General features: G+C 45.2%; 1 protein-coding gene across 5 annotated transcripts in view; it reads right to left on the reverse strand.

Annotated features, from left to right (window-relative positions):
• LOC139049181 (uncharacterized) overlaps positions 1–23,714 on the reverse strand; it is a 56,215-nt gene that overhangs the window by 15,441 nt on the left and 17,060 nt on the right. For 3 of the 5 annotated variants that reach the window (XM_070524499.1, XM_070524500.1, XM_070524502.1), the window contains 5 exons: positions 18,487–18,651; positions 9,740–9,791; positions 2,241–2,375; positions 1,434–1,585; positions 1,043–1,298 (listed from right to left, as the gene is read on the reverse strand). In XM_070524499.1, coding sequence (XP_070380600.1) covers positions 1,043–1,298; positions 1,434–1,585; positions 2,241–2,375; positions 9,740–9,791; positions 18,487–18,651 — 760 coding nt within the window. The remainder of the gene's footprint in view (positions 1–1,042; positions 1,299–1,433; positions 1,586–2,240; positions 2,376–9,739; positions 9,792–18,486; positions 18,652–23,714) is intronic. The other 2 variants (XM_070524504.1, XM_070524503.1) reach the window with 1 other exon arrangement.

Below are 23,714 nucleotides of genomic sequence, written 5' to 3' on the forward strand. Positions count from 1 at the left end.
TGTGTGGAATGACTCAACGACAGTTAAGCAACATCAACAAAGAGCTTCCGGGACATGTGTTTGGAAAGGCGAATTCTTTTTAGGTTTATTTTAACAGTTCATGAATGTTCATGAATTACGGTTAGCCGGGGTATATACGTATACCATGTTTTCCAAAAATAAACTCAGCTGCGAGTCAGCGTTTCTTTGTTAACTTACTTTGTCCTCTGCTTTTTCTGTGCCCTCCACTTTAAACGTGACGGAAAGAGCGTGGAATAGCAAATTTAGTGCCGGTATAAGGCAACCATTCCTATCACTCGGATCTATTCCTTTCTTAGCATGCATCACTCGTTACCCGCCATCTCTGGTGATAACGTAGACGGAGCGCCGTTCGGACTAATGGTGAAACGCGAAAAGCAAAAGAATTGTGCTAAAGAAACCTTACATTATTTCCACTGACGTCAGCCTTGCATAAGGCCCCGCTGGCGTGTGATCTTGCCCAACATTGTCGCATGAAGAGCGTGTCAAAGAACGTAATCTAACAACGTGATAAACACAGGTTTTGCTTTGGCAAAAGCTGTGTTTTTGCCGTGACGCGTTATCGCGGCGCCACCTAGCAAGCAATCGGTGACGGGTAGTGGTTGTTGCCGCCGCGATTGCAGTGGACATCTTTGCTTTTTTTTAACCTTCTTTATGCTATTTTGCGTGATTATGGCACACAATAGGCTTTAGACAGGATCGCGCGAGCTAGTGCAACAACTAAGCATACAGAGGAGAGTTTGTGTGCGTCTGCACACTTGGAGACAAGTCCACTTGTAGTTGAAGACAAGTCCACTTGTCGAAACGTTGGCTCCTGCATTCACCTTGTTCACGTTTTGCTCATCGTCTTGAATTTCCATCTCCCGCATTCCCCTTGTTTTCCCTGCACACTTGGAGTCACTTATAACCCACAAGAGGCTTTATACAAGACACTTTCATAACTATCGCAAAGATTAGTTGTACAACTTGCTGTCGCAAGTGTGAAAAACAGAAAGGTTGTTTTCCAGGAACTATCGAGGCTAACCTCAAGTGCGTGGGCAGGTGGAAGCGGTACTTGTTGGCCATGACCTTCTGTCCGAAAACTGGCGAATCGGCGGTGAGCACGATGGCGGAGAACCCCGCGGCGGCGGCCCGCTTCACCAGAGACTCAGTGAGGGCGCGATCCTTGTAGAGGTACGTTTGCAGCCACAGGATGCAGTTGGGGGCGCTGCGGCGAATCTCCTCCAGAGAGATGGTGCTCATCGAACTCAGTATCATCACTGTGCCAGCTGTTTCGGCAGCTACGAAGCAGGACACAAGTTAGTTGGCTGATCGGTGTGCTTTAGTGGGCCACTAAAGGCAACCATTAAGTCGACTAAGATTGCTTAGCCTTCCTGCTTAGCTCATGCAAGACAGCCTTGATAGGTGTGACATACCTTTAGCGGTGCCAATTTCGCCGTCAGGGTGCGCTAGCTGGTGCATCGCTGAGGGCGAGAAACCGATGGGCATGGAAACGGACTGTCCCAACAGAGTCGTCGTCGTGCTCACCCGAGACACGTCCACCAGCATGCGAGGCCTGAAGCGCAGTCTGCACACGAGGGGAGCGAGAGTGAGGGAGGGATTGAGAGAGAGAGAGCGACGCGTAAGTGGTGCTACCTGTTACGAATTATACACGCACGTCTTTCGGGGGGGGGGGGGGGCTAGGGGAGGAGGGATGGATGACCGTGTGACGGGACGGAAAGCTGCAGCGGCTGTACTAAGCCTTCGCTTTGCAAAGACTGCAGGAGGAAGCATGACGCCTCGCAAGTTGGAACACATGTCGCTATGCAGAATGTCAGAAAGCACGAGCTCGCTGAAGGACGCAAGAGCGCACCCGTGTTGAAGAGAAGGCAAGGTGTGAGACCAAACTACAGGACCATGTAAAAATTGAGAAGAAGGAGTACTCAGGCGGTGCGAAAAGCGAAACCAACGACAAAGCTGTAGGGCACTTGTTTACTTGGACCTCTCTAGTTGACGGGATTCGGGAGACATTTCAATGGTTCAAAGGTCAGCTGCGGCTGGCACGAATGGCGGCTGGCACGAGTGGCCTGGCAGTCAATAAAGCTACAGCCAAAACAGCTTCTGATTAATTGTATATTCGAGAACTCTGCAATGCGCTGTAAATTCAGGAATCATATTCTGGCTTCTATTCTGAGCAGCGAAATACACAGCATTTGCGTTTGTAATGCTTTCAGGTTACTGACCTCTTGAAGGCCTCCTTGTTTTCCTTGAGCGTCTCCTCCTGGTCGGCACCGCTGTTGTAGTACCACCGGACCCCCGGCTCCAGCTTCGCGCTGGCGATTCGCTCTATGTCTGCTATGGTCACCGCAGCCAAGTCGCTGCAAGGTATTTATGCTCCTGTGCTACAGTCAGAACTTCGTCAATATACGTAGTGCCGCACAATACTGCCACAAAGTATGATTTCACTGCTTGTGGTAGAGCTCAGACTAACATTATAGGTGGGTTTAGGCTTGGAAGGTTGCTTCGGCCATTTGGTTCGTCTGAACGGAGCTTAGTTAACATTTTTTTAGCATTCATCACCGGGCTGAATAAGTCAAATTTAAAGCCCAACATGTACAGCGTCATAATACGAACATACCACAAACCAGAGCACGCACGATAAAGCGACATCGCTCGATTTCATCGCACTATTCCAATTATCGTCATTATCACGATGCCACAGCTTCTAAAATCATTTGTGATAGTCTAAACACGCAATAACCATCTGCGTATACGGTATCCTGCGCGCCGAAAGTGCGCAGAGGTAATTCGAAGAAAAGGCGCATCAAATGTCTGGAGACTAAAGATGCCGTGAAAAAACAGGAAAAAGAAAAGAAAAGAACGTTTCTTTTTCTTTACAGCTGAACCTGCAGGCTGCAATCAGTAGTACATACCACGGGGAGCTATTCGACGAACGTAGTGCATTCAGACAATTCACGTTGCACGGCTGTGCTAGAGGAAACTTAAAATTTTTTGCTGATGCGGTAGGTTCTAGACTTCTTTCCGCGACTGTGCATTAAAACATTTTACAGCTCAAGGAAGTACAAATAGTAATGTTTCCACAAAAGTTGATGCGTTGTAAAATCAACACTTTGGTGGCACCGACTATGCGATTGTGTTACATGGCTTTACATAAAGTTACATGGCTCAACATGGTAAGATAATCTACTAGTTAAGTACAGTCGAACAGACCATCGATAGTGGTAGAATGAATACGTCGAAGAGAAATCGGGGAACGAGACTCATCGCCAGTCACACCGCGGGGACCTTGTCCTTCAACATTAAATATCGTCATTTTTTACGAACACTTCCTTTATTTAGCGCTATGTGCTGGCTATTTTTTAAGTGGTAAGGGAATACATCTACTTAGGACAGGTAGTGACGCGCATCAATATCATGAGACTGAAATAATCAGAAGAATAAGAATGGACTGGGGTGCGTTTGGCAGGCATTCTCAGATCATGAACAGCAGGTAGCCATCCACCCTCAAGAGAAAAGTACATAACAGCTGTGTCTTACCAGCAGTACTCACTTACGAGGCAGAAACCTGGAGGCTTACGACAAGGGTTCTACTTAAATTGAAGACGACGCAACGAGCTATGGAAAGAAGAATGATGGATGTAACGTTAAGGGATAAGAAAAGAGCAGATTGGGTGAGGGAACACACGCGAGTTAATGACACCTTAGTTGAAATCAAGAAAAAGAAATGAGCATGGGCAGGCCAAGTAATGAGGAGGGAAGATAACCGATAGTCATTAAGGGTTACGGACTGTATTCCAAGAGAAGGGAGGCGTAGCAGGGGTCGGCAGAAAGTTAGGTGGGCGGATGAGATTAAGAAGTTTGCAGGGACAACATGGCCACAATTACCACATGACCGGAGTAGTTGGAGAAGTATGGGAGAGGCCTTTGTCCTGCAGTGGGCGTAGCCAGGGTGATGATGATGATGATGACGATGGCTATTTTCTTTTCAGGAATGTTTCGCCATGCTGATGTGGGCATGCCGTGGATAGCCAGAACCGGGGTGCAGTATCAAAAAAAAAAAAGAATGGAGGACGCTTACACTTAGCCTTTAAGAGTGGGACGCGATAGCATTCAAAGATCCCCGACTGCTTCTCACGCTTCTCGGCAACTGCAGCTTATGTAACCGTAATGTTTACCGGGAAACGCTGGCGGCGAACGCTATGCACGAAGGCGAGTTTTCTGGTAGAAACGCGCCATCTTGCGTGGGCCGATCCCGGAGATAGCGCACACCCGTGCCAAAAAAAAAAGAAAAGCTACATAATGTTCAGGTTTTTGCTATTGTTTCCCGCTTTAATTATTTCAGTCTGAGAAGATTTTACTTAAAAATAATGCACTATCAGTCTTTTGTTTCATGACATCTGTAGGCTGTCATTCTCAAAATTCCGAGGAATAACTGTCAAGAATGTAAGACAGGGTATGAGCAACTTTAGTGATAGAATGGCGTTGTAATAGAACCGACATATACCGCATGCCAAACAGAAAGGCGTGGCATATACATATACTTAAATATATACGGGAACTTTCACTCACGGGGACCGCTGCGCCGGACGCCGACACCGGATGTTATGCGACGCGGGGCCCTTAACGCTGTCGCGTTAAGATAGCTCGAAGCCGATTCGACCTCTAGTTGTCTATGAAAGGCAGTGCCTTCCTGCGGGATTTAGGGGTGAGAGCCACAGAACTTGTAGGCAATAAAACTGGTAACCTGGCTAATTGGCAATTATTCATTATGAGCACAGCAGCTCCAAACAATACGAGTACATGGTAGTAAACAGGGCGGACGCATAACTCACAGCTATGCGCAGCTACACACAATGCTGCTGCATTTTACAATGGGTATGTGCGCACGGATAGTGAAACAGACAGACAGACAAGACAGACGAACGCAAGCAAACAAAGAGAGAGAGTGACTGCAGGGAGGAAGACGCGCTATTTTCTGCAACCCTTTAGGGAGCACGGCTCAGTGCTCTAGGGAAGGAGGTGGGGACATAAAGAAGAGAGCGATGGTGGAAGCGTCTACAGAGCCCGTGGCAGTCCGCGGTAGCCAGGTGGCGCATTTACAAGTTAGGCAACAGTCCGTGTCCTCCAGCACCGTGAGGAGGTGCCACAGCGACGGACGAGGAGGATGTCGAGGCACGCAATACTTCGTTTCAGGCATCAGGCGCAATGCTGTGGCGGCTAGAGAGACTTTTTGCAGTGGCTGCGTACCTGTTCTTCATCGTAATTGTGCGAGGCTGTTCTTTATAGAGGCTTAGTATCGAATGAAAAACGTTTTAATCCTCAGAAACAAACAAAAGGTGGTACACGGTTATCTAATGCGTTGTTTTACAGCGAAGCTGCTCATGGCTACGTTCTGGCGGATCTCGTCTCCGTGGACATAGGCCAACAATTTTTCATACGTGGGCCGATCCCGAACATAGTGCAATGCCGGGCCGACCCGTGGCGGAGGTGAAGCAGGCGTTAATCACTCCCCGTACGGGAGCCGATCCCGAAGATTGTGCAATACCGGGCCGACCTGCGGTGGAAGTGTAATTCACCATTAAAGGGCCCATGCACATCTTCGCTGGTCATCCTTCTTCACAAAGTGAAAGGGCGCTCAGTTTTTAGATGAATTTGTTTTCCATTGCGCTTCTTTTCAATTTATTTTCCTTTCTTTTTTTTTTTTTTTGCTGGCAGCCCGTTGCGGTGCCTCACGTAGTCGCTAGCGTGAGCATACAGCTTTGGCGTGCAGCGAGTCATGGACGGAACGCGCGGAGTGATAAATTTTCGTCACCGAACTTCTTGCGCTGCTTGCACAGCGTTAAAAATTACAATAAATCATGGGATTTTATGTGCCACAACCACGATCTGATCATGAGGTACGCCGCGTGGGGGACTCCGGAAATTTGGACCACCCGGGGCTCTTTAACGTGCAACTAAATCCAAGTACACGGCTGTTTTCGCATTTCGCCCCCACCCTCCTCAGCGTTGCACCTGATGTCTGAAACGGAGTCGGCCAGAAGCGCAGGCCTCAGTGACCGCGTCTCAAAACGCTAGGTGTCACGAGGTTAGAAAGCGATAGCGTTATGCTCACCCCGGTACCACTCTTACCGGTGGTACCGGCGTTGTTGCGTGGTGCCACGGGCACGACTGGTGTCACCAGTAGCGCTAGTAATACTAGCACTGGTCTACATTTTTAGACTGCACATAATCACAGGATTGGCTTTAGGCTGCACCACCTCCGGTATCGGCCTACGAAAGAGGCGACAGACAAACAACCGATACATAAGAGGGGTGGTAACTTTAAGAAAGTCATTATTTCTAAAATAAAGTATGTTACTATATAGGCGATGATTATTAGTAGGCAGATCAAAGTATTACACAGTATCACACAAGGTATCACACAGTAAATTGGTATTTAAATTACATAGCCTGTTTAGAAACTCTCAACTTGTCAATTGGATTTCAGCGTAATTGAACAGTCGCCTCCAGTTTGTTGCATTCAAGGGCCATCAATCTAACCAGTTGCCAGTGAAATCAGGTGTCCCGCGGGGCTCGGTCCTAGGGCCGCTTCTTTTTCTTATGTATGTAAACAACATGGTAGAAGATATCTGTCAAAATAAAATTGCACGTGGACGACTGTGTTCTATATACGGAGGTTAATGATCAATCGGATCAGGCATTGTTAAACAATCATTTTCAGCGTGTTGCTTCTTGGTGTAAGCCGTGGCAGATGTGTGTAAACTTCGACAAGACCGTTTTCATGCGGATCACTCGAAAGATGAGGCCCTTATCGTTTCCGTATAATTTTAACAATGTGATTTTGTCTGGAGTGTTTGAATACAAATATCTTGGGCTATGGATTTCAAACAATCTTAGGTGGAATAAACATATTCACTACGTTACAGCGAATGCTTATATAAACTTATTCTTTTTAAGAAGAACGTTAACTCTGGCTACCCCTCCTGTAAAAAGATTAGCATACAAATCCATAGGCATCTCTGCTTTATGCCTCTCTCACTTTCTGTCCTCCCAGACTTAGATTATGCTGCTATAATATGGGACCCCTATACAAAAGGTAATATTCTGAAACTAGAGAATGTCCAAAAAGAAGCCGTAGAGTTCATTTATAACAATTTTCGATGCAGCTCAGTGACTGAACTACAAGCTCGCGCTAACCTAACCCCGTTATCCGATAGAAACCGCTCATCACGACTAAACTCTTTATATCAGTTAGTTAAGGGGCACTATAAGGTCGACGTTAGCGAATGGATTACATTTTCTTCCGGTTCTTCAACACGCCAAAACATGAACTAACAATAACACCTTTTCGTTCTCATAATGACTCTTTCAAGTATTCATTTTTTCCACGAACAGTCAGAGACAGGAATAACCTCAGCAGCTGTATCGTTTAAGCAGACTCTTTGTGTGCTTTCGCATCCATTCTTGATGGCTGAAACATAATTGGTTATATTATAATGACTGTCTATATGATATATGCGTTGATTGTTCCTCTGTTTCATTTGCACATATGATAAATGCTTTGCTTAAATTTTTGTCTGTTCTTTCTTGACTATGACCTAGACATGAACATATATTTTGTTTGCCATTATGTTGTATTTTCTCTCATGTATTGTATCCCACCCTGCTAAAATCCCGGTGGGGATTGCAGTATAAAAAAAATAAAAATAAAAAATAAAAATAAAAAATAAAATAAAAATAAAATAAAAATAAGACAAACCGTAAATGTTGAATAATTGGACCGATATTTCAGACTATGCCATTCTGCTGCTCACGTTCTATTCGTGGGCAAGTTCCATTACTCCACACCTATAGCTATTCGTCTTTGCACGTGAGTATAGTCTCGTGTTCTCTGTCGCCCTGTGCACCGCCTTCATAGCATATCAGCTCGAAATTCATCTTTGTTTATTTTTTTGCTTTTCTCTTTTTGTCTGCTTATATAGGTACAGATTGAAGCACTGTGAAAAAGAATTTTTTTTTTACAGCAGTTTGACTGGTATGAAGCCTATGAATAAATATAGAAGTGGTGGCAACACTTCGCAAAGCAAACACTTAGCAGCCACGAAACTTTTTCAAGGCATGGATGCACACTAATATATGAAAATGTACAGGAAATAAAGACTTGCGATCAATAGATTATAATGAACAAAATGAAAAACGACAAGCAAACGTTTTTTGCCAGACAGATAAAGAAATAACATATAGATACTAAAAGGAACATCACCACCAATGTATTGGACAAGGAGAATAGAGAACTGAGACTGAGCAGATAATACATAGAAAAAACACTTAAAAAAGAAACAAAAATAAATGCAAGAAAAAGCACGAAATGCTAAGTACTTTCTGATTAGGCGTTAGAGCTTACATTATATCATTTGCGGATGTCGTCAAATGAGCTGCTGAAGACATGCAAATTGTTAGATGACAGTAAGTTAGGAGCAATTGAAGAGTGTAAATAGACGCTCTTTTCCCAAGTTCGAAAGTGCTGTGCCTGCCACCAAACTTTCTCCTTGTCCAGTGGGATAACCTAAATGACAAATTCGTAAGTCTGCTAAGGTGTGCAAATATTTGTGTTCTTACGACTTTATATTTATAGGCTAAATGTTCTGCTCAATGTGTAATTGTGTATCGGGTGTGCCTTAATCATATATGCAAAATCTCCAGAGTTCTCGTAAAGCTTACGCATTTGCAGCCGTTCTATGATTTACATAATGTTGCGTCAACTTGTACGAAAAAAAAGTCTTCGTGAGGTTACGTGGCAGACGATTAAAAAAGCATATAAAATTGTGATGGTACTTTAGAGCCGTTTAGTGGCAGCCCAATATGTCATATTTCCAGAAGGGCACTTCCTTTGGAAAATGTTATTCGGATAAGTTTTTGCAGGAAGTCAAACCGGCAACTGCGAAGTCCAGGAAAATGTTGCGTGGTTTTCTAAAACAAGGTGCACATTATGAGTCGGCTCTTTAAAGTTTACTGCTGCTGTCGTGCTTGCGTTTACATGTGAATAAAGTAAGGTGCATATGTACCTCATAAAAGTTGTGTTCCCAGGGAAAACTTTAAAAATGGAGTCCTTCCTGTTCCCCCTCTCTCTTTGCTGTCTTGTCTGCGGCAAATTTACGAATTTCAAAAGTCGCAGGTTGGCAGGTATCGCCTTAACTATGCCTGAACTATAAAATAAAAGGTTTGTAGAGCAGCAAGATGGCCATTGAAAGTGTGCCGCATACATCGTTTTGACTTAATAGACATGATTAAGATTAGTAACCATCATTATACCCCGTACCAGTTGGAAATAACTTAAACGAGAACTGAACAGCAAGTAATTAAATAGAAGATTTGGTCCTTTTGGAGGCCTGCATAGAAGCCGAAGAAGTACGCCTTTGACTCGAGCAAATTTTTCTTTGTCTGGCCTATGCATTGTTGAGCAAAACTAAGGCTTGTAGCGGCATGTTTATGGTTACTCCATTTTATTTGATATTGAACGTAAAGCCTGGATTGCACAAAAGAAGGATGAATGAATATCACCTAAGTGAGCCTTCTCTCGCTTACTAAGCTGACCATACTTTTAGGTCCGTGCGCTTGTTGCCTGCATCATTTGCGCAGAAGATTGTTTGAGTGCATCTCTCGTACGGCAGTGAGTTCTGTGTAGGGTGGGTTTTGTGGCTCGCATTACCACTACGCATACCTCGTGGAATGGTTGACCGCAACGTCATGGGCGGGAGTGGCCGGCTGCTTGCCTGCAATGCGGCAAATGTCAGCTGTTTAAGCAGCCCGCCTCGTGGTAACCGTGAAACACCTACGCCTGTCTCTTCGCTCACAGTGCCTGCAAGCGCAGTGCGCAACTGAGAGCCGAACATTCGGCATATAGGTCACAAGGAAGCACGATAATAATAATAAAAGAATGACACGTGATAACGCTAATGTTAAGGTAAACAACTAGCTCAACTCATGATGCAAGTAAACGAGTAAATAAAGGTAAGCGCTAACGTGCACGTGGAACTACAAGCATTTGACAACAACAATTATGCTCATTGTAGATATATCAATCCAGAGGTGAAATTTCAGACGAGATTTGAAAGAAAAAACAAGTACAAATACGTTCATTTAGCAGTGTGATGTTGGTCGGAATACGACTCTACTTGCAGGTACAAAAACCGCGCACATCTTAAACGGGATAGTGAATAGGCACGCGACTGTCCCGTCTAAGGTGTGAGATTTTGTTAAACCTGCAAATATGAACCAACTATCCCAGCAACACGTTCTGTTAATGTGATTCTACAGTTCTATACACACATAAGAAAATAATGAAGAATGATGTCATCCGCCGTGGTTGCTTAGTGGCTATGGTGTGAGCCTGCTAATCGCGAGTTTGCGGGATCGAATTGCGGCAACGGGGGCCGAATTTCAATGGGGGCCAAATGCGAAAACACCCGTCTACTTAGATTCAGGTGCACGTTAAGGAACCCCAGGGGGTCCAAATTACTTCGGAGTCCCCCACTATGACGTGCCTCATAATCAGATCGTGGTTTTGGCACGTAAAACCCCGTAATGAAAAAAAAAAGAATGACGTCTGAGTGTTGCAAGTTGGCATACGTCCTGTATGATCCAGGCAAAATGAAAAAAAAAAATCGCCACCCTTTTGCAGTCCGTGAAGACGGTCGAAGAACATAGCTTCGTTAGTTGCACCGAGTGTTACACACAGCGCAGGTCAAACTTCGCAAGCAGTCTATATTGTAAATATTTTGCTTCACCATTCTTTCACCTCATTTTCACCTAATCCTGGCGCTCGGGCGTTTAAACTCGGCCTCTCTGGTGCGCAGCTCGAGGTCGGCCCAACGACGACGAGCCCGTTCACGAGCCAACTCTCGCTGACGCTCGTGGTAGGCAGCTTCTTCCTCAGGAGTACGAACTACTCGTGGTCTTTCCAAAGTTGTCGTGGTCTTTTCAAAGTTGTAGCTGGGACGGAAGGTGCGGAACCGCTAATCCACAGCTCCGTGTATTGGGCGCAAGGCCCACCACTGGAGATGCGGGCGTTGCGATCATTCTGACAATTGGATGGATTGGTTTAAAGATGGACGTGGCTTTTTGCTGGCACAAGAAGTGCCGGCAGCCACTCGCTCCTAGTATCGCGTTTCAATCGCTGGGCACTGCTCGTCGGCCGCAAACCGCCAGCGGAACATTTGTTTCTTTCGCGGCAGAGAGGAATCAATCGTCGATAAATTCGATGCCGAAAATGCACCGTGTGACAACCGTATTAGATTCGAGTGTAAGATTTATTTTATTATTTATTTACAGAATACTGCAGGCCAACTTGTGACCCAGGCAGGAGGGAATACGTTCATACAGGCGCATTCTTACACGGGGAAAGGGGTTATTCCAAGCCCTTTGCCCCTGCAGAGCTTTGTTGATGACCGATGCGACGGTGAGTGTGACAAAACTGCACCGTTAGAGCTCCGGTGCCAACGCGCGTGAGCACCCACACAAATGTGCGCACAGCTTAGCAGGCGCCCGAAAGCGTCGCGAACCGCCGTGGTGCCAGCGAGCAGCGCCGTTGCCCGGTTCCATCTTTGAAAATGCGCCAGAGACGCCGTGCGCGTGGACGCCGACTGGGTTAGACCGCAGGACCCTCCCGAGCACTAGTCCATCCTGTCGAATCTTATAGTTGTATACGGGCTGGCGGCCACGTTTTCTCAGTGATGAAACGAATGATACCGAAATGTCCCCATTGCAACAAATATCCGTCACAAAGACCAGAATTGATAAAAAAAAGACCTTGTTAACCTTTCAACGCCTACATCCTTGACCATTAGATAGGTTTGAAAGATGAATCGTTCAAGCGCACGGAAAAGAGGGACAAGAAAAGGCACGCACAGTTGCTCGTATGTGTGTATGTGTGACTTTTTTAATCCTTGTATGTTGTGCGCTTGAACCAGTTCTTCAGAATGGAATACCAACGTGCCCAGACTGCTACATTGCTGAGGTATGGCCGCAATACTTCTACAAACACTACCATATTTACTGCCCTTTAGGTGGCTAGTCTGCCGGTTACGTTTTCAACGAAACTTTACATTGGCAATCCAAGTGATACTTTAATATCCTTGCCGCAACAAATTATGTCTTACGTCATCAACAACACAGTTCACTTAATAATGCGAACCTTTCTAATCTTTATATGTCTATACTTTCCGGACCGTTAGGTGGGCACAGAAGGGCAAAGTATCATCATCTCGCGGATTTGCGTGATGACGATGGCTTGACGTACGATAGAGGGACAGATTTTCGGTAAGGCCCGGCGTAAACATTTTCGGGTTAAGAAAAGAGGGCAAAGCGAAAAAAAGCCCTTAAATGCAGAGTTACTACCCCGCGAACAAAAAAATAACAGGCAGCGATAAATCAATGAGGTGGCATATACGAGGGTTTACTGGACTGTCGCCGCTGCTCCTGAGGTCGTGTACTATACGTGACGCCTGCGGTTAAAATGATGATACAGTGCCGTGGCCGCGAGTGGCTCTTACTAACACTCCTAGGGGCAACCTTGTGCACATGCGCAAATACCCGGGAAAGTGCACGTGAGTACATGCGTCCGTCACCTTAGCTCAGTGGTGTGCCCACAGCGTCGCACGCGTAATGCGAAACTTATGTTTTCGGCTCCCACCGGCGGCAAGTTATCTTTTCGTACACCTTCATTTCTCTTTATACCTCATTGTTTCTGTATTTCAACTAAACATAACAGTTAACTTCGCCCATTCTTTCACTAGCTTCATAGTCTGCTTTCTTCATGGGATGGTAACTAAGAAAGAATCGAGCCCTGGGTCACGTATATTCTTCTCGCTCGAAGCGCCGAGTAACATATTTGTGGGAGAGCAATAAAAGGCGTGTCTTTATTTGCAGGCAATGGCCTAAATATTATCGGGAAAGATGTTTCAGTCTCATGTCCTTCAGCGAAAAAAAGTTATGTAACTAGAAAAGAAGGCTATTTAAGGGAGTCGCGCGTAAGCGTTGTTGTGTGACTTGAAGACGCTGACCGGTGCAATGTTGCACGTTGTGATTTTGTGTGGTCGGGCTGCCTGAAGTCTGCCGCGTGATTCCGTGATTAAAGAAAGAAATTATGAAAAAGGCGAATGCTATTACTGCTGCGCTAGTGGCAATTGAGGAGATATATTTTCCTTTTAGGACTGTTATGTTAGCGTCATAGGAACGGGATAAATACGCTTAATTAGGGGCGCGATCTTGGAAAGAATTAAGTGTATCGACAGCATGAGCGTGGTGCGGAGGTCAGACGGTGGTTGCGTATTCTGGCTTTAAATGCATGAATCAATTCGTGTAGCCATGGCCTCCCAGACTGCGCGTGTGGGCAGGCTTTGCTCCGACCGTCCCATTCGACGCGCTTCCGAGCAAACAAATGTAATGCGGCGAGCACGCGCAGTCGCCCCCAGATGGCGCCGTTAGCCGAGGGCTCCGGCTAACAGCGGAGCCGAGAGCGCCGCTGTTAGCTATTTTCAAAATGGAGCATGTAGTTGGGAAGGAGAGCAAGGACTGCAAAATGGCCAGTCCAAATTTGAACGTTGAACAAATAACCAATATAGTCACTAGAGTCGAGGAAGAACTCGGCAAATGGCGAAATAAAGAGTAGGGATATAGTGAGCTTCTGAGTGTAATAACGACAGAAATACGGAAAGAGAAACATGTTCGTTGGAAACGAAAAAGGAAACCGAAAAGCTGGTGGAACAGGGAGGTACGAGAAGTGATCGCCGAAAGACAGAAAGCATCCCAAGAGCACCGACAGGCAAAGAAGGCGCAGTTGCCGCAGGATGAAGTAACCGGTAAGTGGGAAATATACCAGGAGAAAAAGTCTATGGTTCAAATACTGGTGCAAGCAAAATTAAAAAGGGATAGTGAACTTTGGTTGTTAGAAATACGTGGGCAAAAGAAGGCCGCACCCAGAATATTTTCGAACCACATAAAATTATTAGGCAGGAAGTCAAAACAATACAACATATATTATACGAATATGAAAACAGACTGGAAAGAGAAGTGGCAATAAATTATATCCGAAAAATAACAGCCGAATATTTCCAAGGCAATGACGAGGTTGTATTTGGAGAAAAATAAGAGCATGAAAAAGACGCAAGAGGAAAAGGAGCTGGTGCTGACAAATTTAAACTGGAAGAGAGCGGAAGAAAAAATCCCTAAACGCACAGTCACAGGGCTGGACGAGGTTCTCGTTAGTCTGATAAATGAACTAGGACCAAAAAGTAAGGAAGCTCTGTTGAAAGCAGTGGAAAAAAACTTTAAAAGATAGACGAATACCAGACAGTTGGCGACAAAGTAGGATGAATTTAGTTTATAAGGGTAAGGGGGAGAAAGACAGAATTCACTCGTATAGACCGTTGACCATTACATCGGTAATATACAGGCCAGCAATGCAGGCAATCAAATTAAAGCTTCTAGCATGGGCAGAGAATAATGACATTTTGGGATAACTTCAGAATGACTTCAGAATAGGCAGCCGTTTGGATGATATCCAGACCGTTATATGTTGCCTTTTTATACATTACAGGAGCCTATGACAACAAAGACCACAACATTTTGTGAGATATTCTGGAAGGGAAAGGCTTAGGCGACGATTGTCTACAGCTTTTCAGATAGATTTACCTAGAAAATACCGTTTGCGTTGAATGGGAAGAGATGAAGAGCGAGGAGAAAGTTGATATGAACAAGGGACTGAGGCAGAGGTGCCTTTATCCCCACTACTGTTTATGATGTACATGGTGAGGATGGAGAGGGCGCTAGAGGGGAGTAATATCGGGTTTAATATCTTACACAAACAGGCGAGTACAGTAGTAGAGCAGCAGCTTCTAGGTTTATCTTATGCGGACGATATTGTGTTGCTAGCTAACAAGCAAAGTCATTTGCAACGTCTGGCTGATATCTGTGGACAGGAAGGCGAGAATTTAGGTTTGAAATTTAGTGTTAGAAAATCTGGTGTTATGGTATTCACTGAAAACAGTGAACAGACAGCGGTAATACAGGGCCACGAAATACCGCGGGTAAAAGAATATAAATACCTTGGTATATGGATAAACGAACGCAATAGATATATGGGAACACAGGAAAAAGCAATAACAATGAAGGGGAAGAGAAATGCAGCCATAATAAAGCACAGGGCGCTACGGGGATAAAATAGGTACGAGGTGCTCCGAGGTATGTGGAAATGTGTAATGGTTCCAGGACTTACTTTTGGAAATGCGGTTGTTTGCTTTAAAGTAGGGGTACAACCAGCACTCGATGTGAACCAACGGTCAGTGGGTCGCCTCGCATTGGGCGCTCACGGGAAGACTACAAATGAAGCTGTGCAGTGTGATATGGGCTGGACTAGTTCTGAAGTGAGGGAAGCTCACATTAAAATTGAGTATGAAGAACGACTGAGGAATATGGAAGAAAGTAAATAGGCTGGGAGAGTGTTGACGTATCTGTACAGGAAAAACATTGATTCACAGTGGAGGAAAAGGACTAGGAAGCTTACCAGCAAGTACGTGGCCTGTAGGGTGGGCAACACAGCAATAAAGATCATCAAGCAAAAAGTCAGAGAGGCTGAAATAATCTCATGGGTGGCGGCAATGGAAAAGAAACCTGCCAAGAGTAACCATACTTAAGAGGAAAAAACGAAATCAGGAAAGAAAGAATTTATGATAACTCAAAGGGAAGCTCATTACTTTTCGAAGCGAGATCGGGATGCCTTAGAACCCGCACCTATCAAGCGAGATATAAGAAGAAAGAAGAAGCATGTCCTTACTGCGGTAAAGCTAGGGAAGCTATAGAGCATGTTTTATTAGAACGTGAAGACGTCTGCCCAGCGGTCGATTTAGGCACCACTGGCCTCCTTGAAGCCCTTGGGTTCAGCGAGACCAGTGGAAAAGTAAACATGTGAGCAATAAGGATTAGTAAGATGTGATTGGAGGATTGGTGGAAGAAAAGTAAGGAAACGACAAAAAAAAAACACAGAAATGTACAAAAGCAAAGTTCGCAATAGGGGTCAGAAAATTTGGTTGCGGGAGTTAATAAGGTTTCTTTTTTTAGCCTAGGTAGGACATTAGGCAGTATAATAGCAAGAGCTTGATGGTGCAACCCACCGCCCCCTTCCAAAGGGGACTCTCATGACATCCATCCATCCTTCCATCCCTCCATCCGGCGCACGCGAAGGCGGCCGTAGAACGCAGACGGCGCGAGATCCCAACGTACACCCTGCCTGTCTGTTCACGTGTTACGCAAGATTTTCACAGTTTACCCAAGGCAATTTTTCTGCTCTGCCTCGTACATTTTGACCTTTCAACCATCTAGTCTTTTAGTGCCCTTATTTTTTCCAGTACTTCGCTGTATTCTTATACACAGGTATTTTAGTACTTATGTTTAATACTTTTCCTAAACAAATCATGTGAGGGTTCACACACCATTCATTGCATCTGAACCTGGGGCTTTGTGCCGAGGCATAGTTCAATTGTTGTTGCATCATCTCACCTTGTTTCTCTTTTCTTCTTTTTGCACTTCACTTGAGGTGATCCAGCAGTTGATATGGTAATAGCCGCATTGTAGGTCTTCTCTGTGGCGCGATGATCTTTCTGTAATATTTACTAGTGTGTTACCGTGTGTACTTTTGTCTGTTTCTAGTTTTGACTTCAACTGTGCTTTTTATTTGACTGTATTGATTTCGCACGCTATCATATTGTAAATTGAACTGAGTTCTGGGGTTTTACGAGCAGAAACCACGACTTTATTAGGAGGCACGCCGTAGTGGGGGACTCTAGATTAATTTTGTCTGCTAGGACACCCTTACCGTGTCCCCAATGCACGGGACGTGGGCGTTTTCGAATTTCGTCCCCGTCGAAATGCGGCCGCCGCCGAAGAGATGTCATCTTGCGGTCTCGTGCTCAACAGCGGTACACCATAGTCGCTAAGCCAACGCGGCGGGTGATGTTACGTTGTGCGAATAAAGCTTATGTTACGTTGATGCTTCTTTTGCTTTGTTGCCTAACGCTTGTTTTACGTTTATGCAGGTATAGTTTTCCCCTTATCCAATACCTTCCTGAGAGCCTTAAGGCAATCATAAATAAGTATATTTTCTCAACCCTACAAAGCCCAAACACCATTACACACAAAAGAAAATCAAAAAGCTTGTTCACAATTATTTATGACTATGGGGGGCATATTTATATGAAGAAAACAGTGAACTAATAATTGTTTAGGCTTTAATTAGTACGGTAGATAATTGATTTGTTGAACTATCCACAACTAGAGACTCCCTCCGAAATATGAAAAACATGACTGTTTTGATATGTCGGAGCGCGTATGTTTAGATAGGCAGAACAGTTTTTCGCATGAAATTCACTGCATCCAATGTGAAACGCTGGGTTTCGTGGGGTAAATAAAATATATAGGGCCAAAGCAGACCCTCAGATGAGATGAGACACGGAGATGTTTGTAGTCGGTGTAATTAAGATTGCAATCATACTGTTAATAACCACGGTAATGCCTGCTCGGGCTACAACTATGATAAACTAGTAAACAAGTAAATAATGGCATAATTTATCGTTTCATGCTTCGCGCACAATTTCTCGCTCCATCAAGCCTTGAAACCGTGGCATGCAGCAGGCAATGGCACGCAAACGCATGCAGCAGAACTCACGGACTTAGTTAATCCGAAACGAAACATTTCTTGAAGCTTACTCTGCCTTAGCTGAAACATTCATTGCGTGTTTGCACTTTCAGTGAGACTTCACCTTGAATATGTATTTGCCTTTGGACTGACCCACTTAATCGTGCGAGATATAGGTTTGTTTGTAAGCTAACAAAGCCAACACTAGATACGTAGCTCGAAAGGCCGATGAAAGGCGTGGCTGTTCGTACATCCTACCCGCCTCGTGACGAACTCTGGCAGAGATGTACCATTTCTATACATGCCCACGTGATATGTAGCGGGAGTATATACGTGCACACACAAAAAAGACCGCATTTGAGAATAAATGGCGGCCGCCAGCACACGCTCTTGCCGCTCGCACATCTTCATTTCGTAATCAGTAAGTGATCATATAGGGCAGTGCGAAATCCTGTTTTTCTCGCCTCATCCAAACCCCATAAACCGTACAGGATTGCGTGAAAGCCTCATCGACGCATCAAACCCCTCCAACCAGCGCAGACAGATTTATTGTGTGGTCTCATCTGTGTTATGTAGCATACGCAATCGACAAATTAGAGATTTGGTGTGCGTGAACAATGGTCAGACACAGTTCTTTAAGTAATCCCCCTCCCCCCCCCCCCAAAAAAAAAGGAAAAATGACTTGGGTTACCTACAGAAGGTATTGGTCGACATCTTGCCCATAAACGTTCTCGACTTTTGCTGATTTGTCGCACGTCTTCAGTCTTAGATTCACTTACCCTCTGCTTCTCTCATGCTGTTAGTAACAGCAGCATAAGGGCGCCATGTGAATATGCGTGACGGCATCTTGAAAGCAAGTTCAGATTCGTCCGGATAGTACACGGCGACGTGGGCCTTCTTGAAATCTCTCCCGGGTGAATAGTACGTGCCGCCTCCTACTGAATCTGAAATACAGCAGTCATCACGGATGCATGGCTTGGTTTCTACGCTATTCAGTTTAAGTGAACAGTTCATAGCTTGAATAAATCCTAACAAGGCGAACAACTATTGAAGTTTGGTTAATTACTAGTTTAAAAGTCTCAGCGCCATATCTGGTATCATATTGTCACGTTGTAGTGACGGTGAGCAGTCACAGTGGCACAACGCAAGTCACGAAACTAACCCTTTTAATGGGAGAACATGCAAAGTCCATCTAAATAGGTCACGAAGCTTGGAACGAAAAGCGTGCCAAAGCCCATCGCCAGCGATATCAGTTAGTGTTGCACGGTTTAAGCGCAACTAGGTGAGGGGGAAGGACGAACACTGAAACTAGAAAACCTATGTGAAAGATAAGTCTTAGAAATTTTTATGAGGATACTCTCATACGAGTAAATATTCCATTAAAATATCTTTGCTGGACGAAAAGAAAAAAAAATGTTTTTTTTTTCTATTTCACGATTTATTAGTTCGTTCTTGGTGACGCCTACCAACCAGTCATTCTGGCGCAAGGCTTGGCAATACTGTGCAAACCACCTATTATGTCCTGCGGAACGGCGTTTGTCACTTCAACGCGGCGGTTTCATCCTAGTTTTTTTTTATTTACTTGCGTGTTTGTACAAAGTGTTGCTTGCGCTGCACTTAAAATTTTGCGTGACGCAGCGCAAGGCATTCATTGGCTAAAGGTGTGAGCGGAGGCGTTTTGTTATCGCGCGAGTTCACGCTGCGGCACCCGACGCGCTGTCTCTCGTCGTGACGATAAATGCGGAACGCCCCGCGAATGAACGTCGTGCTATGTTCGTTTACTCTCCGTGAGACAGGCTCTGAATGTCCGACGGTCAGCAAAATTAGTAAGTCAAATGTTCTCTAAATAATAATGTGGGGCAATGTTGTCTGATCACTGTAGGATATGGATGCACGGTGTCGCAAGGAATTGCGAATTATTCTGTGAAAAGGTTTCGCATATGTTGCTAAATATTTCGACTGTGTGTTTGCTATAGTACTTTTCATCAATTCAAACATGTTTTATCTGGTCAGTTATATTTGTTGCATCATTCTAGAAGAATAAAAGTGAACTTGCTTTTGAAACTTCTGTGGCACTGTCATTTATTTCCATCCTATTCACTCACCTTCCTAAGGGACCTACTGGAGCAATTGCCGTCAGTTATGGTCACATTAAGAGATGGACCATTACTGCAGTTTGATGGCACGCTGGCGCTTCAGCTGAGGCGAGTTGCGAGCTCGCCTCTGGTTCAAATGAAAAATAACTGCTAGCGTAGCAGTCGAAATGCCTAACGCTAAAGAAATACAAACATACGCGCCAAGCAGCATAAGATCTTGACGGTGCAACCATTTCAGGTTGTGACGCCATTTTTTATGCTTTAATTTTTACTTACTGTTGGCTGCCCCCCCAATACGCAGATGGCGAAGGTTGCAACGAACCACCATTTTCGTGACATGTGGGCTTTCACGGAAGCTTTGCTACCAGTTTACATGTACCTTAAGACATGGTTCCAGCGAGAGAAGTAACACTCAGGCACAAGGATAGCGGTGAGCACACTCGTCGATCGTCGAAATCTGACCAGCCGGTCAAACGCGTCGGCTTTTATACATGATTTCGTCGAAGGTTCCAGCGTAATCGCTGGTGGTCGCAAACCTTCCAGAAAGTGCAACACTACTCACGTAGCGTATACAATCTGATTACGATGTTCGGCGACAACACAGGCAATAGATAGAATCAGCTAGAATGATCGAGAATGTTCTGGTACATGGCACCGTGTCTAGCGCCCAGTGATAACGCTCAACATTCGTCGCATATTTGTTACCAGATATGCAGCCTTAGAACCGAGAGATGAAGATGACATAGAGCCAATGAATGAAACCGTAACTAGGCTGGCTTCAGAAGCAGCAATCGAAGTGGGAGGTAAGGCACCAGGGCAACCAGTAGTTTAAGCTCTCCCAAGTAACGAATGACCTCAATAGAGAAACGACAGACAATGAGAGTGTCCAAATCAAGAGATCAGATAGAATTCTCGTAACTGTCGAAACTTATCAACAAGGAGAAAATAAGGGATATTCGAAATTATAACGTGAGAAAGACTGAGGAAGCAGTAAAAAATTGATGCAGCATGAAATCAGTGCAAATAAAACTTAGCATAGGACAAACCAAGATTTATGCACTGAAAGATAAGCAGGGTAATATTATCAGCAATCTCGAAGATATAGTAACAGCTGCGGTAGAATTTTATACTGACCTGTACAGTACCCGAAGCAGCCGCGATATCTCCATTCGAAGTAGTAATGAAAAGGTTACAGAGGCTCCTTCTACAACTAGCGATGAAGATAGAAGGGCCTTTCAACACATGAAACGGGGAAAAGCAGCAGGAGAAGATAAAATACCAGTCAATATAATCAAAGATGGAGGAGACATAATGCTTCAAAAACTCGCGGCCTTTTATACGAAGTGTCTATCGATTTCAAGGGTCCCACAGAACTGGATGAATGCCAACATTATATTAATCCAATAAAGGGGGACGTTAAAGAATCGAAAAATTATAGGCCCATTAGCTTCCTTCTGGTATTATATAAAATATTCACCAAGATAATATCCATTAGAATTAGGGCAACGCTGCACTTCAGTCAATCAAGGGAACAGGCTGGTTTCAGGAAGGGATACTCTACAATTATTCACATCCATGTCATCAACCAGGTAATTGGGAAATCAGCAGAGTACAATCAGCGTCTCTATATGGATTTCATAGATTACGAAAAGGCATTAGATTCAGTAAAGATACCAGCAGTCATAAAGGCACCAAGACTTAGGAGTAAGGATCAACGGCGAATATCTCAGTAACCTTCGATTTGCAGATGACATTGTCCTGGTCAGCAACACTGGCGACGAGTTAAAACAAATGTCCTTAACAGAGAAGGTATAAGAGTGGAGTTGAACATTAATGTGCAGAAGACGGATTTTAATCAATAGCCGGGCAAGGGAACAAGAGTTAAGGTACGCCAGTCAGCCTCTAAAGTCTGTGAAGGAGTACGTTTACCTATGTCAATTACTCGCAGGGGACCCTGATCATGAGAAGGAAATTTACAAAAGAATAAAAATGGGTTGCAGCGCATTAGGCAGACATTGTCAGATCCTGACTGGAAGCTTACCACAATCATTGAAAAGGAAGGTGTGCAGTCAGTGCATTCTACCGGTGCTAACATATGGGGCAGAAACTTGGAGACTGACAAAGAAGCTCGAAAACAAGTTAAGGACCGCGCAAAGAGCGTTGGAACCATGGAGGAAGGAAACTGAAGAGAGGCGCTACCCCCTCTGCGCGCTAGGAGAGAGAGAGAGAGAGAGAGAGAGAGAGAGAGAGAGAGAGGAGGGAAGACGGAAAGGCAGGGAGGTTAACCAGACTGAGTCCAGTTTGCTACCCTACACGTGGGGAGGGGAATGGGGAGTGAAATAGGAAGAGGGAGAACTTAAGTGTAGGATGTCTATAGTCGGGCACTCAAGTCTGTTGCCCTCAGGTAGCGAAAAAGCGCTCGAACGGCTTTCTGGGCCAATGAACTGTGAGGCCAGGCTCCCAAGATCTTCGCTTCCGTAAATGGCCTGTCATCCAGGCTAAGTGCAAGTGTGAAGAGACCATCAGTTACCTTCTGTGCCACTGTTCTCGCTTCGACTCTCCAGCGTGCGCGCTAGGAGAAAAGTGTGGAGGAAATGACGTAGTAGGTTCTCCTCTGCAAAAGGATAGACAGCTGGGCGAGTTGGTACGGTAACATGATATTGGCTTCTAGCGCGAAGTGAAACACGGACACAGAAAGGAGCAGACAGGACGACAGTTAGCGCTCGTCCTGTCTGCTCCTTTCTGTGTCCGTGTTTCACTTCGCGCTAGAAGCCAATATCAGGTTCTCCTCTCTTTTGCTGATTTTTTTATTTCTTTGCCGTGGCGGCCACGCCTTTCGGGCCCCAATGGCGGCTTTGTTTTGGTTCTGTGCGCTCACACGTGTTGCTCCGTAGGTTTCGTACCGTGGCAAAGGCGCTGTGCGGGCAGGTTCGCGTCGGTCTCCGTCTTTTGCTGCGCTGCGTTATCTGGACCGTGCTCTCCCGGATTTTGCTGTGGCCAGGTGGGACACCAGGAACTAAAGTTCGTGAAATGAACGCGCATGCAACGCTGTGCGCAATGTACCGCACCACGGCAATGGCAACGGACGAAGGAATATCCGTGGGAAATATTGCCCTCTTTGGCGGAATCATGCTCAAGCGCTAACAATCGTTTAGTATTGCTGCGGAGCGCGCGCGTCCGAGCACCACGGCTGCGCGCAGCGCGGCGTGGTTTCTTGAGAAATGTAAACAAGAAAGGAGAGCTGGCCCGATAGGCGGAGCAACGCCATGAGCAAAGCCAACTTCCGGCTTCACCTTCGCTTCACGAAGAGTGACGTCAGGGCCTCTCCAGAGTTTCCCTTCCTCCGTGGTTGGAACGAAGAATGTTAGGCGTAACGTTAAGAGACAGGAAGAGAGCGGTGTGGATTAGAGAGCAAATAGGGATAGTCGATATTCTAATTGACATCACGAGAAATAAATAGAGCTCGGTAGGTCACGTAATGCGTAGGTTCGATAACCGGTAGCCCGTTAAGGTTACAGAATGGGTGCCAAGAGAAGAGAAGCGCAATCGAGGACGGCAGAAGACTAAGTGGGGGGATTAAATTAAGAAATTCGCAGGCGCAAGTTGGAATCGGTTGGCACCGGACAGGGGTAATTGGAGATTGCAGCGAGAAGCCTTCGTCCCTCAGTGGACATGAAATAGGCTGATGATGGTGGTGATGATGATGAAAAGCGGCCACCCGAAAAAAGACAGAGCACACGTGTCTATTCAACAAGTGCGCGTGTATTCCCAGAATATCCGGATGTATGCTGAACATGATGACCACGGTTTGACTTTGATCACTTAAGATTCGTTAAGGGGCAATACAATATCCGCAAGTAACATTTTTTTTACTTTGTACTGTGCTTGAAGCATGAGAGACACTTCCTAAT

The sequence above is a fragment of the Dermacentor albipictus genome, chromosome 8, assembly GCF_038994185.2.
Source record: "Dermacentor albipictus isolate Rhodes 1998 colony chromosome 8, USDA_Dalb.pri_finalv2, whole genome shotgun sequence".
Taxonomy (NCBI): Eukaryota; Metazoa; Arthropoda; class Arachnida; order Ixodida; family Ixodidae; genus Dermacentor; species Dermacentor albipictus.